Source organism: Crinia signifera, chromosome 5 (assembly GCF_055691185.1).
Source record: "Crinia signifera chromosome 5, ASM5569118v1, whole genome shotgun sequence".
Taxonomy (NCBI): domain Eukaryota; kingdom Metazoa; phylum Chordata; class Amphibia; order Anura; family Myobatrachidae; genus Crinia; species Crinia signifera.
This window is the reverse complement of record NC_139221.1, coordinates 40,846,001-40,865,557: the sequence shown is the minus strand read 5'-3', so window position 1 is coordinate 40,865,557 and position 19,557 is coordinate 40,846,001. Positions and strand designations below refer to the sequence as shown.

Sequence of the window (19,557 nt, the reverse complement as noted above, 5' to 3'; positions counted from 1 at the left end):
GAAATAATGATGGAAACATAAAGTAGACATATGGTCTATGTTAGTTATTAACTATTTTGAGTGGTAAGATTATTTGTCTCACAAGCAGAAAATTTAACATTTTGCAAATCGCTAAATTTTCCATTTTTTCACGACATTTTGGTATTTTTCACAAAAAAACACAGACTGTATCGACCCAAATTTACCACTAATTTGAAGTACAATGTGTCACGAAAAAAAAATCTCAAAATCACTGGGATAAGTAAAAGCAAAAAAAAGTTATCCCCACTTAAGTGAGACATGTCAGATTTGAAAAAAATGGCTCTGTCAGGAACGCAAAAACTAGCTCTGTCAGGAAGGGGTTAAAATGCCGTATTATATTATAAGTGCACTCTTTTTTTTAATTAATAATCATCATGTATAGGAAATATATGTAAATGTTAGGTGGTCCCTAAATGACTATAAAGGGCACTCTCTAAAAACACATTTTTTACTTTAATTACACCAGCTCCTTTTTGGCAAGGGATCATTGTATGTGTCTGTGCATGTATGTATGTATGTATGTATGTATGTATGTATGTATGTATTGAATCCACATCAGCATGTACGGAGAGATTAATTATACGCATATATAAAATATTTGTTACCGCACCTATTTGACTTCTTGTGCATATATTCTTTGTTAAGCCGAGGACCCGTCTGTGTGGTTAGCTGATGACATCACAGACTAATCGTAGTCACTGACAAACACAATGTTAATTACAATCAGGTTTCATTTGGATATAGTAATTGTTTGAGGCCTCACCCCTCCTGCACGCATTACTGGTGCTAACTTAGACCTAGGACACAGTATCAGATTATCCCGGACACCATCGGCCAGCTGCGTGAAATCTCTGTCCTCCGATGGGGATCCTTGCCCCCGTCCCAACCCCGAAACATGCATCTGAGCATCCGCATGGTGCATCTTTGCGACAATGGCCGCACCATGGCAGGTGTAGTGTCCCCATCTGAGTATGGCCTGATATGTGCGCATTTCAGCGTCTTTGTCCACCATCGCTTTTAGCCACACGCCTGCGACACAAACACGGGATGCATGCGCTCCAGTACGTCCATCATCACTGCTGTGACCAACTAGCAGTCAGGTCCACACTATGAAACTTGGTCGCAAACTTCCACTCACAGCAATTGTTATCTAGTATACTAGAACTATCTCCTGATAATATGCCATTGATATGCTTCTTATGTATGTTACAGGAACTCTTCGCACATGGACTCAGCAATATCATTCCCTCATTTTTCTGTTGTATACCAAATGCTGGAGCCCCTGGCCGTACATATCTACTGTACAACAATGGAGCAAAGACACAGGTTGGTTAGCACCTTGTATTATTGTCATATTTGCCTACGTTTTTTACTCCTCTCCAGGAGTAGCCTAGAGAGGAGACCAGATACTACATGTCAGGGTGCCGGGTGAGGCTGAAGGCACCAAGCCCCGCCTCCATGCCAGTCAACCGCGGCAATTCGTGGGTCCACGGATTGGAGGAGGGGCAAAAATGACATAAAATTACATGATTAATGTAATTTTAGCCCCGCCCCCTCGTCACAGACCCATACAATCTTGTATTTGGTGCGGGGGGCAATGCAGGAGACTTACTCACCATCCCGGGGTTATTTGATTTTTGGGAGCCTACCAGCCATTCAGGGAGGGAAATTTGCCACTTTAAACACATTGGGCCTAATTCATATTCATAAGGAAACCTGATGGTTTGCATACAAATGAGTTTGAAGAAACTCAGGGAGCCCAAGGTGTGCTCCCACCACCACCAGTGCTGTGCCTAAACACGTGCAAAGGGGGCAGCCGTACGAACGTGTGGGCCCTCTCCCAAAGGAGAAAGGCCCCATGGTTCCCCTAACCCCCCTCAACCATAAGGCCGAGGAAGGGAAAAAAGGGATCGGTGGGTCCTCTTCGCCGAAGCTCAGAGGGACCCGCTTTTCCTCCACCCCCGGAAGGGTTTCGGACGGTGGGTCCTCCGCACCCGAAGGTTTGGAGAGACCCGCTTAGGCTTCCCTCCGCCTTGCGGCTCGGGGTTGCCCTCGAGGGGACCGGGACTCTCCCCAAAAGGTGAAGAGTCCCAGCCACGTTTGGGGAACGGAAGGCCTGTTAGGGACAGCCGCACTACCCAAATCAAAAAAACGTGACAAACTAACGAAAAACGTGAAGTGCTCAAAAGTGCAAATCAAAAAAATGAAATAAAAGAGGCCCTAGCCAGAAGGCCGGGGTGGGGGTGTAAAAAATTGTCCTACCCCATCCAAAAGGACGAGGTAAGGACGTGTAGCCTAACCTAGAGGGAAGTGCGCAGTGTGTGTGCCATTCAGTGCATGGTGCTGGACATCACCAGTGCAAATCAGGCACCCCCGAGTTTCCCCGGGGGCACAGTGCAGCCTCGGGCTCCAGGCAGCCGACCATTCAGCGTCCGACCAAGCTTTTCTCCGTCTCACCAGCAGGCATTTTCCAGCCCCCGGCATGGGAATGGGTACTCCACTGGGCTTTTCGAAAGACTCCCTTAGGGGCTGCACCCCCCTCGGAAGAGCAATCTACTCAGTCCCAGTGTTTCTCCGCTCCCAGGGTTAAGATACTAGGCTGAGCTTTTCGCTGTGCCCAGGCTGGTGGTTAGCCAACCTGGACCAATCTACTCGGTCTCAGCTTTTCTCCGCTCCCTGGGAATGGATACTAGACTGAGCCTTTCGCTGACTCATCCTTCGGGGGCTACGAACCCCGTCAAGAGAGTCAATCTACTAGGCCCAGTGTTTCTCCCCCCCTCTTACCAGTGGATTTACGGAAACAACACCTCCTACCAAAGGCAGAGGTGAAGATACTTAGTGAGACTTTTCACTGCTCCCGGGAAAAAACAGAGGGGTCCCACACCCTCCGCCCATCAGAGCAGCTACTCAGTCCCACCTTTCTCTATTCTCTGCCAGAAGCCAGTCCATACCCACTGATAAGAACAGATACTACACTTGATCTTAGCCAAAAGGCCGAGAAGCGATGGTTTGCATACAAATACGATGTTTAAGGGTCTGCGCCGGTGCAGAATGTGCGGTATTGCCCGCAGCCCCCTGTTAGCTGCTGCATGATTGACATCCTGCAGCAATTGGAGGAGAGCATCACCCCTATTTTGAAGGTGTCTGTGTCATCGGATGCAAGCTTCCTGGACCTGGGTGTTTGTATCCTGAGGTCAGCCCGAGTAAAGTTCATTTTACGCCGGTGTTGTGCGACTTACACAACATAAAAAATAAGGTATTTGCATAACAGTGTGAGCTGCTGGTGGGTAAAGTAGGTGTGGCTACTACTGTAGGACAGAAGCGGCAGCAGCCAATGGTATTACAGCAGCCACTGATGACTACCATTTCTCAGCAGCTGTCGGTGGAGTGGTGCGGTGCAGTTCGAATGAGGAGGGAAACAGGAAGCTGGAGACTGAGAGGGAGATTTATCAAAACTTGGAGAAAAATAAAGTACAGGCTGTGAATAGTTGGTACTTTATCTCTCTCTCTCTCTTTGTTTCCCCTTTTTCTCTTTTCAAGCTTTGCTAAATCTCTGTTTTTTTAAAAATTTATATCATATGAACCTCCTCTTGTGGTTACCTGCCACTTCAGTGTGCTTTATATTTGTGCTTGGCATCATGATCGCTGCTGGAAGCAGGACTGTTGGAGCCAGGGCATGTTTTTCTCAGAAGCTGCTGCCATCAAGGAGGCCATGAAGGTCAACAAGGAAGGAACAGAGATGGCATCTGCAGTGCAGTTGAACTCTCTGGGCCTAGCAGCTGCTCTGAGGATACCATTCCATTCATTCTTCAAAACAACCTTGTCCTTGGAGTGATGGCATCCCTGTAATCTCTCGCCTTCATCACGAATAACTAATTGTTCTTATTTGTGAGAAGATCATTATGAGGGAAGAACACAGAGCAGATTTAATGTGTGAAATTCCAAAAATTCATAAATCAAAATAAATCAGTACACATATAAATCATCATATAATCCAACAGGGATCGGCTTTCAGTCTAAAATATTATAGGATTGATAAATAAACATGCCTAGTAAAACACCAGCAGGCTGTTGAGGACTGCAGTAGATGTATATTGTGTCACTGAGGACTGCGGTAGGTGTACAATGTGCTGCAGGTAGGATATGAAAAACGACCGACTGTCCCGCGGGACCGCGCATCGGATCGGTCCACACCAGGACAGAAAATGGCCCAATCACCACACAATCTACATCCAATCGGTCGGAATTGGATCTAGATTGATGGGATCGGACCCTTGTCGTCCTGGTGTGTACCCAGCAAAACGCATATTGCACTGCCGATGTGACCAGCTGACCTGTTAAATACCCACTACAATATGTTTGTCTATTCTTTAGGTGGCCTGTGTGATATCGTGCATCTTGGTCCTCCTGATTATTTATTTTGTAGCACCATTCTTGTGCTGGCTGCCTATGGTAAGTAAAATCCATAGCGCAAATTAATGTTAACCAGTAGGTGGCAATATAGTAAAATATGTTAAGCACTTGTGAAAGGAAGTTATGTCGATAATGCATGTGGTATTGTTTGTTAATGTGTGTAATAGGGATGGCCATCAAAAGGGCTGCATTGTTTTGTTATAGTTTGCCACCGCTTTATATTCTTTGTGATAAAATGAAACCAGCGCTTGTTATTCAGTCAAAGGTTTAAACTATGATGCATGCGAAATGGCCAGATACAGTTTATATAGAACGAGAGCTGCATAGGCTAGAGTGGATTTAAGAGCCTAAGAATTTGTGGGTGACTAATAAAGTTGTTGAAGAAGCAAGGTGCTGTGGGAGAAATCCAAGGCAGCAGGGTCATGGGACTTTGGTCCAATCAGGCAGCTTTGAGGAGGCAGCTGGAGGAGGGGTATATAAGGGATAGCTTGAGGGGTAGCACTTCCTCTTGGAATCCGGATTCCCACCCTCCCTTCCCTCTCTTCTTTCCACCTTTTGTGCTACCTTGCCTTCGGGCTGTCCAAACAATTTATAACAAATTTTAATACTTAAAATAGGCGAGAAGGCGCTCTCGACCAGCAGTCGGGTGAGGTGTCAGGCGGTAGGGTGAGATGTCAGGTGCGGTATGGCCCCCCTTTGCCAGGACGGTGGGCGAGTCCCCGATTGGGCTGGGACGGTGGACACTTCCTGGAAGTGTCCGTGTCATACCTAGAAGGGGCGGTACGCGGTCACGGTGCAGGCTGTACCTCACGTAAGGGGTGGTTTGTTAGATTGGAGCGTCGTAGTCGCTACCATTGGCATTGTTGCTGGTCTCAAGTGCTTTTCTTGGCCATCCCTTTTGATAGACAAATAAGGGTCATACCACCTCAATAAATAATGTGACTAGTTTAAACTTATGCCATGGTTGTCCGAGTCGTTATTTGGGTTAAGTTGTCCTGTGTGATTTATTTCTAGGCATTTAAGTGTAAGTTAAGGTGGTACTTATGTAATATCTGGGCTCCCGGTTTTCTTAAGAGACCGTGTCCCCTCGCGGGGCTCGCTGCACTCGCCACGCTTCGGGCACGGTGGCTCGCTGCGCTCGCCACACTATATAAAATCAACTCCATGCGTAGTTGGATAGTAGGGGTATGAAAAAATGGGGTGCATTTAACATGGGAGTCCAGATAATACATAAGTACCGTTAAGGTATAGGCCAACCAAAATAATTCCTTAGGCAGCTTACACATGCATAAGTAATGCTGTGGTGGGCTAAAAGATCAGGCCGCCCCTAGACACAGCATTGGTGCCTCTCATCTCCCACTGGCGCTGCCCTTGCCATTTAGAAATAGGATAAACAGTTGTTCTGGTGCAGGGAAGACTCTGCATAAACAAAGTTCTCTTCAGCCTCATCCCAACCTGCCTCTTCATCTCCCCTGTGTGTCTTTAGCCTTATTCCACAGTGTATCTCAAACCCTCCCCTACTGTCTCTCCTGCTTACGCACCTCTGTGTCTTCCCAATCCTCCCCCTTCTATCCTTCTTCAGCCTCCTGTCACTCCAGTCCTCACCCTTCCATCTATCCTGTTTCAGCCTGTCTCTCCATCCCACCCATTCTGTCTCTCCAGTTTCAGCCCCCTATCTATCCAGCCCTCCTCCTGCCTCTCCTGCTTCAGCCCCATCTTCCCAGCCCTCCCTCTTCTGTCTCCAGCTTCAGCCATCTGTCTCTCTCTCTCTGGCCCCCCTTCTGTCTCTCCAGCCTTCTACCCCCTGTCTCTCCAGCCATCCCTCTTCTGTCTCCAGCTTCAGCCTTTATCTCTCTAGGCCCCCATTCTGTCTCTACAGCCCCCACATTCTTTCGCTCCAGCTTCAGCCCCCTTTCTCTCCAGCCCGCCCCTGCTGTCTTTCCTGCTTGAGAACACGTTTTTCCAGTCTCTTTCTGTCTCTCTGTCTCCAGCCCCCACCTCCTTCCTGCCCCAGGCCAAGTCACTTACATTCTTGTGTGCATTCTCTTTCTTCTGCTTTTCTGTGTGTTGCGGCCTTTTAACAAAGCTCCGCAATAAAAAAACTAAACTTTATTGCATTGGTGGCACAGGAAGATTAAACAACATTGGCTGCCAGCTCTTCGGAGCCTGCACATTCTTGTGCCCTGCTGATCACTGCAGTGGTACAGATAACAGTTAAAGATAGATTTATTAGCGAGAGTGGAAGCTGGTGCCCAATCTCCAGCAGGTGATGCCTATAGGTCAATCCACCACTGTTGCTATGGTCACAGAGTTTCTCCTTCGTAATGTATTAAGCAGGAGTGACATCATCAACATCATCAACCATTAACAAAGCAGACGATGAATGCAACCATCACACTTGGACTTGCCTCTTCACTCTTCACTCTTCCCCAATCATAAAATAACAGAACCACTTACATTGCTGGGTACTTGTGTATTATCACGGCACCCATGCCCGCAGATCGCATCGTATGCAAATTGTATGCAAATATCACATGCAATTTCTACGATTTGCATACAATTTGCATACGATGCGATTTAGCACACCACCACTATCCAACTCAGCCCCGCAAGGGGATGCGGAATACATGTCAAGTAATCCACGTCCCCTTGCGGGGCTCACTGCGCACGCCACACTTCGGGCTCGTTTTACACGTCCCCTCGCGGGGCTCGCCACACTTTGGGCTCGGTGGCTCGATATGCTCACCACACTTTATAAAATCAACTCCACACCGACGTGGATAGTGGGGGTATGAACAGGTCAGGAGGAGGCATACCACATCCCCTCGCGGGGCTCGCTGCGCTTGCCACGCTTCGGGCTGACGTGGCTAGTTACATAGGCTATATTTCTGGGGACAAAGGAAGGAGCATAGTGTGATAATCCAGTTAGTCAATTCATTAGCGACTAGTGACATTACTGCAGTGACTATAATCAACAATTTTGTGGACCGCGAATGTTAATGATAAATATAGTCCATATGAATTGCTAATTGGTTGCAGCTTATAAATATTAAACTCTCAAATCTCTGCCGCTGCTGTTTGTAGGATTTGGGGAACATGTATTAAAGATGACTGTCCTTTGTTTCCTTTGCAGTCTGTTTTGGCAAGTATAGTAGTTGTGGGATTGAAGGGAATGCTCATACAGTTCCGAGACTTGAAGAAATATTGGAACGTTGATAAGTATGATTGGGTAAGTACTGCATGCTGATTGTTTTCCCAACACACCACTTTTGAAGCATTAATGTTGCCCTTAAATGATCAACATATTGTAAAAGAAAAAAAAAATCACATTGTGAAAAGAGATTTGATTTAAAAAAAACACTCCTAATCTCTTGCTCACCAGTTTGTTATTATTGTAATTGTTGAACTGGGAGTAGGCTACTGCGCATACTTCATATTGATTCCTGCAAGGAGGTTTCATTCCTTAACCAAGATGGCTGCCAAACTCACTAATGCGCATGTGTAGAGGCATCGTGTCACTATATCATAGTGTAACTGTGTATGCAGTTGCATAAATACATAGCTCATATGCTCCTAACCAACAGGACCAACAAGATTGTGAAATGATTAAGCTGATATTTAAATAGCTTGTGAATTGAACTTTAAAGATTCAAAGTAGGTGAGGCCGTAGAGAGAAGGCAACATTTGGCGGAACGTGCGTAAGGCGGTAAGTGGATCAGGTAAGTGCATGTATTGGACCAGGATATCATACATGAGATTATTGCAGTGTTTTGTTGAACTCATTTTTCATTAGTGTCAACTAGATTTGTAACTGGGCGGCACCTGTTATTCACCCAGTGTTATTTAAAGTTTGTTACTGGCAACAAGTGGTGTGACTGGGCACTACATTGTCTGAATCTGTTTTGTAGTCAGCAGCGGCGGCTCCAGAGGAGGGGCTGCAGCACAGTCCAAAATTCAAGTCGTGGAGCAACACTAACTGCCAGTGAGTCAGTTTGGAATGGCAGTTGGTGGCAGTTGCCTTGCCTCCCCTGTTTGCTATTTTTTAGCAGGAACTCAGTTCCTGAACGGGATGTGGTCATTTGGTCTACAGCATGATGGTCGCCAGTCATTAGGCCGACACCATTAGGTTGACATGGGTCTATGTCGACATGGGAAAAGGTCGACGTGGTTCTAGGTCGAAAGGTCATTAGTTCGACAGGTCGTTATTTCGATAGGTCATTAGTTCGACAGTGTCTAGGTCGACAGTCAAAAGGTCGACATGGGTTTTTTCACTGTTTTTTAAGCTGACATGTGCCGACAGGTGGTATTTCATGCCCTACCATCCACTAGGGCGTGGTGGGAGAATAAAATAGTGTGCCGAGTGTAGCGAGGCACCATGCACTTTAAACTGTGTCCATGTCCCCTGAGTTGACAATCAGGTAAAAAAAACAGTGAAAAATACCATGTCGACCTTTTGACTGTCGACCTAGACATTGTCGAACTAACGAGCTGTCGAACTAATGACCTTTCGACCTAGAACCATGTCAACCTTTTCCCATGTCGACTTAATGGTGTCGACCTAATGACTGTCGACCATCATGCTGTAGACCATGGGTCCTCAAACTGCGGCCCTCTAGATGTTGTGAAACTACAAATCCCAGCATGCCTTGTCACAGTTTTAACACTCCCTTATAGCAAAACTGTGGCAAGGCATGCTGGGATTTGTAGTTTCACAACATCTGGAGGGCCGCAGTTTGAGGACCCATGCTGTAGACTAAATGATCCCAACCCTCCTGAACCTCTAATTAAATAAGACATCATCAGGAACTAGGTACCTTATCCTGTTCTGGGCCAAAATTTACTTTCCATTGACCCATGAGTATTCAGTTGCGGCCCATTTCACCTTTTTATTTTGGAGTAAAAAAATGACAAAAAAATGCCTGGAAAGTGGCAAGAACATGTGACTTTAACTGAATTGGGCAATTCCCCACATACCCTAATAGAGGCAAAAAGCTCAGATTTTTTTACCTAGGGGGAAAATGGCCACTAATTGATTACCCAACTATTACCTTTATGTATGTTGGCGGACCTGACTTGTTCTTCTCTTTTTGCGCTGCTGTTTGCAATTAGTGGTAGCCATCTTGGGCTTTTTCAAAAACAGATCCAACCTCTTTACTCCTGTTGGAAAAAGAGCGCTATATAAATAAAACTATTATTTTCATCAGAAATTGACACATCTTTATATCTATTTGTAGTTTCAATCCTAGATTCACTGTTGTGATAACTTATTCTCATTTATCCTACTAATATTTGTCTACCAAGTCACTTATTCTGTCAGTGTACTTATGATATTTACTTTGATTATTGATTTTGGTGGTCTGGAATCAATGTGCCTTCTCCAGAGTTGATCGCAGAGTTCATCAGCCTGCGTTCCCAGGGGTACGTCCATCGTTTTCATGGGGACGACCAATGAAGAGGCTGGGCGTTCCCCTGCTGCGGGCCAGTGTTATCTAATTGCCATTGACACCTGCTATTTATATGTATTGCTGTGGTTCATTTATTTTTACATTTGTGTTTGTGTCTAGAAGTATCCATATGTCACATGGGTCATGTCATGCATAGAATGCGAATTATCTTTGAAGTTCGACTCACAAGATGTATCATTTTCAGATTAATAATTTCACAATCTTGTTGTCAAGGGCATATATGTAACTAGCAAGATTGCATACATTTATCTGATATTTGTCCTTTGACGTTTCAGCCTGGAAGGTTTGTTTTATAGGAGGATACATTCTATCCCATGGGTGGCCAAACCTGTCCTCAAGATCTACCAACAGTTTATATTTTTCAGTCAACCTGTGGAGCTAAAGTAGGAATGAATGCAGCAGGTTTGAAATGTGACAGTTAGTAATGACTACAGCTGTGCACCAGCTAGGTGACCTGGGAAATGTGACAGTTAGTAATGACCACAGCTGTGCACCAGCTAGGTGACCTGGGAAATGTGACAGTTAGTAATGACCACAGCTGTGCACCAGCTGGGTGATTTTGAAAACGTGGACTGTTGGTAGATCTTGAGGACCGGTTTGGCAAGCCCTGTTCTATCCTATCTTCATATCTTCCTGTGACCTCTGACAAAATGACTAATGTATATACTGCAAGGGGCAGCACGGATGGTGTAATGGTTAGGCTTATTGGGGGAAATTTACTAAAGGAAATTTGCAAAAAAATAGGTGTATTTGTATCCAGAAATACACTTATTTTTGACATTTACTATCCCGAAAATATGGCAATTCGTATTCGTATTGATGTGCTATCAATACGAATACGAATTACTGTATTTTCGGGATAGAAAATGTCAAAAATAAGTGTATTTCTGGATACAAATACACCTATTTTTTACAAATTTCCTTTAGTAAATTTCCCCCATTACCTCACAGCGCTGAGGTCATGGGTTCAATTCCCACCATGACACTAACTGTGCAGAGTTTGTATATTCTCCCCATGTTTGCATGGGTTTTCTCCGGGTACTCCGGTTTCCTCCCACAATCCAAAAATATACTATATAATGATGAAGGTTTACTTGAAACCTAGCAAACTATATACATTACAACCTTTATATTGCTCTCTCCCATAAATACTTGTTAGTAGCCCTGCCTTTTATACACATTGGTATGCTGCGTGACAGTCTGGGCAACTCAGCATACCTGGTGCACTTTGGATCGCTAGATAAGGTGTATCCCCTCCACTTTGCTACAATATTAACATTCAGTACAAACAAACAAACATTTTGCTACTTTTTTTTCTGGTCCTCAGCTTTACAGGCCCATACACACTGGTCCATTTTGAGCTGAAAGTAGATAACTTTTGGTGTTTTGAGGTACTTTCAGCTCAAAATCCCCCAGTGTGTATGGTAAGGCAATGAACGCTGATACGCGCTCCTGCATCATCGACGGCCGTCACCCTTTCCATACTCTTGTACTAAGTGGTTCACCCAGTGAAAATCGCTTGGACAGACGAAAATTGCTCAATGTGTATGCACTGAGTGATTTCCTGCCCAACGATTTTCTCCATCATCGCTCCTCATACACACTGGGGGAAAAAAACGCCCAGTGCGTATGAGACTTCAAATACATCAGTTTGTTTTTAACTTGAACATTTCTGCTGTGTACACACGGTACAATTTGACATTCGATTCTGACTATATAGTCAAAATTGAATCGGGATCGCATAGACATCGAATGGAGATAGAACATGGTTTTTACGCTTTCTATGCCGATTCGATGCCGATGCGCGCTCCTGTTCAGCTGAAATCGAAAAGCCAAATAGACAGTGCAGCAATGACTATATAGTGCAGATTGAATGTAGGTAGTATGAATTGTATGTGAATAGCACATGAGTTAGCAAAGATTGCATCTTATGGTGTGTACACACGGTCAGATTCCTTTGCTATTCGACTTGCTATGCAATCTTTGCTAACTCATGTGCTATTTACATACAATTCATACTACCTACATTAGATTTGCACTATATAGTCATTGCTGCCCTGTCTGTCTGGGATCCGTTTTGTGCTGTCCTGGGAGCGCGCATCTGCATGCGATCCCGATGCAATTTTGACTATATAGTCAAAATCTCATGCTGGATTGTACCGTGTGTACCCACCATTAGTCGAATGGAATCTCACCGTGTGTACACACCATTAGACACAAATGTAACTTCGTTTGAAGTTACTGGGCTTCATGGTAACCAGCCAGGTACAGGATGTTTGTGCGTCATCATGGTTGGACGCTGGTGGGAACCCAAGTAGGGGGAGCTGGAAATCACTATCTTTATATGGTGATGGTGACCTTTAACAGGTTAGACCAAGGATGGGGAACCTTCGGCCCTCCAGCTGTTGTTGAACTACACATCCCAGCATGCCCTGCAACAGTTAGCATGGCCAATTAGCAAAACTGTAGCAGGGCATTCTGGGATGTGTAGTTTAACAACAGCTAGCGGGCCAAAGGTTCCCCATCCCTGGGCTAGACTGTAGACTTGTATGTTACCTTGATAAAAAAAGACCTGCAAGTCCTGAAACGTTGGCTTTACATATACATATAATAGTCATTGGGGTATATTTACTAAATCTTTAAAAAAAAAAAAAAAATGTTATGTTGTCCATAGCAACCATTTTTCATTTTCTAGGATGCAACAGAGAATGATAGACAGAATTCAATTGGTTGCTATGGGCAAAATCACAAATTAAATTAGACTTGAGTAACTTTACCCCATTGTCTATTTAAGTTTCTGACCCATCCATCCTTTGGTGGAACTTGTGGGTGGTGAGAACAGGTGCAAAAATATAATTTGGGCCCCCACCTCCACCCCGACCCAATCTATCTGCTTCAGCACTTCTATTAAACCAAAATGTTTTCTCTTTCTATACCCCTAGGTAATATGGATCAGCACGTACGTCTTTACAATCTGCTTTGCGGCGAATATTGGGCTGTTGTTCGGTGTCCTGTTTAGCATAGCAGTGGGAGTGATCCGATTAACCAGGTCATTTGCTTCTTATGTATCTATCTGAGCTATCTCTGTATTTTGTCTGTTGGTCATTACTGGGAATGAGCTGCATTTTCAGCAAATGATTGTACTTGCAAATTATTATGCAGGCCAGCTGCGTTCAGGGTCTGATTTCCATTCGGACGCTGTTCCTGACTTTCACGCAACTGAGCGATTATTGGTAGGCTGTGCATGTGCCGTGTCTGCGCTGTGCCCGCGCCAAGGTCTTTCGCAATGCGTCTTGTAGTAAGGATTTTGACAGAGTAATTGACAGGAAGGGACCACTTGGGGGGAGGTAATGGGAAGTGGCGGCAAACATGCAGCGGTGTCCTGGGCGTTTTGGGGCATGTATCCGCCTTCAGATGCGATCATGTGCATAGAGAAACACGATTCCAACGTCGCTACTGCCGCAGCTTGCATGACCATAGTCTCACTTGCTGAAAGTGCTTGCTCCTTGGGGCTTGCACATGTGCGTATTCGTGCATGCGTTAAACTCCACCATGGGGACCGGAGGCGAATTCGACCTGAGCGATCAGGACTGAATCGCCCCCATAGTACATTTCATTCAGTGCAAGTGCACCTCATTTTCAACGCCCATAACAAGGCATATGCCCGCATCTGGGCTTTAGAATAGTCCCTATGAATTCACTCTGCTCCAACTTTTGCAGGGTAGCGGGTTTGCATGTACAAAGTAAAAATCTCTATTTGAAGCCGAATCCCAGCTTCATACATCCACCTTCTAGGGCGGCATTCAGTATTTTTCACCAGCATTTCCGCTCGCTATCCCCGGTGGTGGTGGTAAGCTGAAATGCACAGATGTGTGTCTAAAACTGACCATAATGAGCCCAATACGAGCAAAAAAATAGATCAATTGAATATCGCCCTGAGATCTCCAGTCACTTTAGACGAGAGATCGGGTGCAATATAACAATTGAATGCCACCGTAACGGTCTCCATTTTGAACATGTTGACATATCCTTCATTCAGACCATGCACACATTCTGTGTCGGCATTCCGAATGTCTACTTTATGATTACTAGAGACAGGATTATATGCATTTGCATATTTGCATATGCATTTGCATATTTTGCCCATTCTCACTGGTTATTGCATATTTTACCTAAAATCTAGTGATGGTGCATATTTTAGGCTCCGCCCCCTTTCCACCCGCGAGTCGCAGCACTGCTTTGCCCTGCTGTTGCTGGTCGGGTAGTGGTAGAGTGTGCAGGCTGGGGCAATATGTGCGCAGTGTGGGGAACCTTGGATGTACGCTATGTCTGACACTGCTCTAGGCTGCCAATCCATGTTTATAAAAGTCAGTCGGGGCAGATGCCATTACGAAGCCCCTGAACCTTTGCCTGCCCCTGGCCTGGGACTTTACACCAAGAGACAGACTTCTGCAGCAGAGGAGGTGGGGAGAACGGTTGTGACATCACGTGGGCGGAGGAAATGCCGTGTCACAGTGAGTATGCGGCGCAGGGAGGAAGCCTTTCACTGCGCCGCCCTCACATGCTATGCTGACATTTGATCCATCGGCTCTGGAGATGAGGGTCCATGTAGTTGATGCAAGAAGATCCTAGGACGCTGCAGTCTGTTGTAGCAGCCAGGGAGAAAAAAAGTCCTGTGTACAGCAATAAACATCTGCAGATGCTGTGGGCCTATTTTTGAGGTTTATTTGCAACTAATTTTATGCTGATTTTTAAATAAATAAGTTAAAAATTTCTTTTTTTATTATTTAATGTAGCATATTTTAACACTTTTCATGCATATTTTAAGTATTTTTCATGCATATTTGCATGCATATTTCAAGCTTTTTATGGTGCATATAATCCTGTCTCTAATGATTACATACTGTGGTTTCACCTGGAAAGGCACAAGTTGTAACAAATAAACACAGAGGCCATCTTACTACCACGTTCGTCTTTACGTTGACATAAGTCAACATGAGTTTTTTAAATATTTTGTTTTTATTTAATTTTTTTATACTTTACCGGGAACAGTAAGGAATGGCGTGCGTAATAACGGGTCCACATGCTCAGATATAGAAATTGACAATGAAAAAATGTCAAAAACTCATGTTGACCCTTTGCTTACCTTTTTCCAGTGTTGACCTTTTTGGTTTGACCTAGAAATTGTTGACCTAATATACCTGTTCCACACCCGTCAAAGGAAGCAAAACCCGCACAGTAGTGGTGGCTCTGCATTGATGCATGGCCATATAGGCCTCTATATAGCTGGTCTAACTCTGGGGGAGATAAAGTTAGAAGGAAGACTGTGTACGGATGAGGGAAGCCATTAGTCGGGTCAGTTTTCAACTTGTATTAAATGCTGAAATGCACTTTACTGGTTACACTTGGGAACTAACCCTAATAATCAAATGTCTCCTTTGTTTACAAGGGCAAAGACACTGAGTGTGGTACATTTGCACGACGACTACAATACGGGGACTGAAGATGAGCATTCAGTAAGCGCTTTAATATATGTGTAATACTTTTTACATTGTATTTATGTAAATTTAATTTTGCAGTGTTAAATAGCATAAGAAAATGCTAATATTTCTTGTGTATATGTGTGTGTGTGTGTGTGTATATATATATCTATATATATCTATATATCCTTAATCCACCCTTCCCTCTGCCTTTCCCTAACCATCCCCCTCCCATAGCTTAACCCTATCCCACCCGTACTGCAGCCTAACCTTACCCATCCCCTCCCACAGACTAACTCTAACCTTCCCTCCCACAGCCTAGCTGTGACTGTCCCCTCCCGAATCCTAACCCTAACCCATCCCTACTTCAGCGTAACCCTAACCCACCTCTACCGCACCATAACCCTATCCAACCTCTACCGCAACCTAACTCACCCCAACTACACCCTAACTCTATCCAACCTCTACCACACTCTAACCCTACCTTACCCCTGCTACAGCCTAACCCTAACCTTCCCTCCTACAGCCCATATCATCCTGGGATAGCATGCAATATATCACATGCAATAAGACTGCATGCAATCCTGCCACCTGGAAAGGTCCTGGGTGGCTCAAGGGGGGTCGACTGGCTTTACACTGCTGCGAAAAGTCACAGTAGTGTATGGCCACATTTATTCTAACCATTCCCTCCCACAGCCTAACCCTAAACATTCCCGCCCACATCCTAACCCTAACCATTCCCTCCCATAGCCTAACCCTAACCATTCCTGTCCCTATAGACTGTAAGCTTGCAGCAGGACCCTCCTACCTCCAAGTCTGTCTGTTGTTACCCAGTTTGTTTTATCACTATCTACAATTGTGAAGCGCAACGGAATCTGCAGCGCTATATAAGAGACTGTAAATAAATGGTACTTGTTTCCTAGCACGGCGCCAGCGCTAAAAATTGTATCCATCGGGTGTTAAAAAATCGCGTCGATCGCATCGCATGCAACCAAATCGCATGCAATGCGATCGACGCGATTTTTACATTGGAACCAATGTAAAATGGTCCGAGACCCGATTTTACATTGGCCCCAATGTTAAATGCCCCCCAGACCCCAATTTTAATTGTATTCCCACCCTGATGGGTCAAATGCCCCCCCATTGTTAACGCCACCCCACGATGAATGCCAACCCGAAGCGTGGCGAGTGCAGCGAGCCCGCGAGGGGCGGCGGTACCCGTCCTCCGACCTTTTCATACCCCCACTATCCACGTCGGCATGGAGTTGATTTTATATAGACAACAACAGACAGTGAGCGCTAGGAACCCTAGGGTATATCAATTCCAGCTGCTAGCTATGCGGGATAACCAATCCCTAAGGACAAGAAAAAAGACAGTAACAGTAGCGCTAGGAACAGATATATTGAAATAATATTATTGAATTAATGAAAAATATTACTGATAAACAATATGAGGAAATTAATAATGCCAGTCATAAAAGATATAGGAAAATGAGTTTATATTAATTTCTCTATGTAAATAAAAACATAATAAATACATATATAACAAATAAAATATTAATTTCCTCATATTGTTAATCAGTAATATTTTTCATTAATTCAATAATATTATTTCTGTATATTTGTTCCTAGCGCTACTGTTTCTTGATTTTATATAGTGTGGCGAGCGCAGCGAGCCACCGAGCCTAAAGCGTGGCAAGTGCAGCGAGCCCCGCGAGGGGACACGCATTACTTCACAGATATTGCGAGTCCCCTTGCCACGCTTCAGGCTCGGTGGCTCGCTGCGCTCGCCACACTATATAGAGTCAACTCCATGTCGACGTGGATAGTGGGGGTATGAAAAGGTTGGAGGACGCGTACCGCCGCCCCTTGCGAGCTCGCTGCGCTCGCCATGCTTCGGGTTGGCGTTCATCGTGGGGTGGCGTTAACAATGGTGGGGCATTTGACATACAAATTACCCATCAGGGTGGGTATACAATGAAAAATCGGGTCCATTGGGCCATTTAACATTGTTGCCTATGTAAAATCGGGTCCATCGCATCGGTCGCATTGTATGCCATTATAATGGCATACAATGGACCCGATTTTACATATGCATTTAACATTGAATACAATGCATTCAATGTTAAATCGCATCGGTCGCGTCGGTCGCATCGCATACCTTAAGTTAAGGCATGCGATGGACGCAATGGACGCGATTTCTTAATTGTCGGGGAAAAGGCTAAAAATAGTCCTAAAATCGCGTCGGTCGCATCCATCGCATACCTTTAGTTAAGGTATGCAATCACCCACGACGGGCGCCGTGCTAGGAAACAAGTACCAAATAAATAAATACAAATTCCTTCCCACAGCCTAACCCTATCCCACTCCTACCACAAACTAAACCAATCCCTACCATACCCTAACTCTATCCAACCCCTACCACACCCTAACCCTATCCAACTCCTACCACAAACTAAACCAATCCCTACCATACCCTAACTCTATCCAACCCCTACCACACCCTAAACCTATCCCACCCCTGCTACAGACTAAACCTAACCATCCCCTCCCTTCCCATAGTCTACCTCTAACCGTCCCCTCCCACAGCCTAACTCTTACCATTCCCTTTGCTCCTAACCTGAATATTTCTTGTTGGAATGCCGCTGACATCATCCGCCGGGATATTAGTTAGATATTAATAGTATAAAGCATGTAAGATGTAATTTTCCTAATGAACTCAGTCCTACACTTATGTCAAGTACTTTATCTGTTCTTTGTATCAGTTATTTGTATAAGTGTTTCCATTAATTATCTGTATGACATGCTTCCATGGTATTTAGGTCACAACTTTAGTTCCTTGTCTTTTAAGAAAACAAATGGACAAAAGCCAATATGCAGACATACGTAATTGTCTGCCATTTTTGCATGTAATGAATGTCAAGTGCTAATTCTTCTGCTTACAGTATCTGGTAATGTGAGACTATCTACAGAATGCAGAACAGTGCTCCCTAGTGGTTACATCCTTTATTGTTTCTTCCAAGCAATATCTCAAAATAATACCATCTTATCTATGTTTCTAAGATTCTATATCACTTTGAGATCGCAAAAGCAGGGTCTGACCTGGGTTATTTATGCAATGTGAAAGGGGTGTAATTGAAGTGCAGTGCAGCGAATTGTACGTGAGTCATATGACTGCGTAGGGAAAACAGATTACAGTCAACTCTGGCGATGATAGCATACTATGTTATGGATGACCATCGATGGTTTAAATGGTCATCCATTTTTTTTGACTGACTGGCCCATGTGCTAATCAGGACCTGGGGGGTGGGGCTTCATGGTGTCGGGGGCGGAGATGTTCTCTGTGTCCTGGCGCCTTGTGTGAATAAAAAAAAATATCCGGTTATGCTGTGCCATTAAAGGAAGGGAAACATCTGGTTTCTCCCTCATCGATGGCAAAACCATTCTACATTGGCCATAAACCATTGATGAATATGAATCATCGATGGTCGATGGCCTCCCTAACTCTAAATCAGACCTAAGCGGACTGTTGATCCCACTAGGATGCGGGAATGGCGCAGGGGGGGACATCCCTGGAGGGGAGGCGGCCACACCAAACTTGCTTTTGGGAGTGGGGCTTCCCCCGCCGACTTCATTAATATTTTTTTATTGCATGCATGATGCGTGCACGATCCAGTGTACGATATTGCGATGTATCATTACGGCATTCATGTGACTGCATGCCATCATTCATTTCCTCCTCCCACTTGACATGCAGCACATCAGAGGGGAAGATGCCATGAATGCCCGATCCGGCCTGCTATGATATATTGTACAATATATTGTATAGTGTGTACCCAGCTTTAGCCACAGGGAATGTTTCTGTGCCTTATTTATATAAAGTAACTCCTATTACTTTTGTTTTCTACAAAGAAATTGTTCCATGAACTGGAAGTCATTGCTATTGGAACACCGCTGTTCTTTCTCAATTCCAAGAAACTGCACACGGATGTCCTGGAAATTAAACGTAAATTATTATCAAGGAAGGATTCCTGTAAGGTGAGCTCCATAGCTCGTTACTCAGCTTTGTTCCTCATGTCACGTTGCTTTAAATAAACTGATCGTTAATATTCTTTGGTATAATTAAATAGCGTTATGCTATTGATTAGCTGCAGATTATTAACAACTCCACATAACTG

The 19,557-nt window shown here is 44.6% G+C and overlaps 1 protein-coding gene and 1 pseudogene across 2 annotated transcripts in view; one reads left to right on the top strand and one right to left on the bottom strand.

The window, feature by feature from the left end:
- Positions 1-19,557, top strand: part of SLC26A7 (solute carrier family 26 member 7) — a 94,007-nt gene that overhangs the window by 63,504 nt on the left and 10,946 nt on the right. The window contains exons 8-13 of one of the 2 annotated variants that reach the window (XM_083187074.1): positions 1,234-1,347; positions 4,396-4,473; positions 7,568-7,663; positions 12,842-12,948; positions 15,349-15,415; positions 19,292-19,417. In XM_083187074.1, the coding sequence (XP_083043200.1) occupies positions 1,234-1,347; positions 4,396-4,473; positions 7,568-7,663; positions 12,842-12,948; positions 15,349-15,415; positions 19,292-19,417 (588 nt within the window). The remainder of the gene's footprint in view (positions 1-1,233; positions 1,348-4,395; positions 4,474-7,567; positions 7,664-12,841; positions 12,949-15,348; positions 15,416-19,291; positions 19,418-19,557) is intronic. The other variant, XM_083187075.1, reaches the window with a different exon arrangement.
- LOC146006079 (U2 spliceosomal RNA) lies at positions 2,892-3,027 on the bottom strand (annotated as a pseudogene).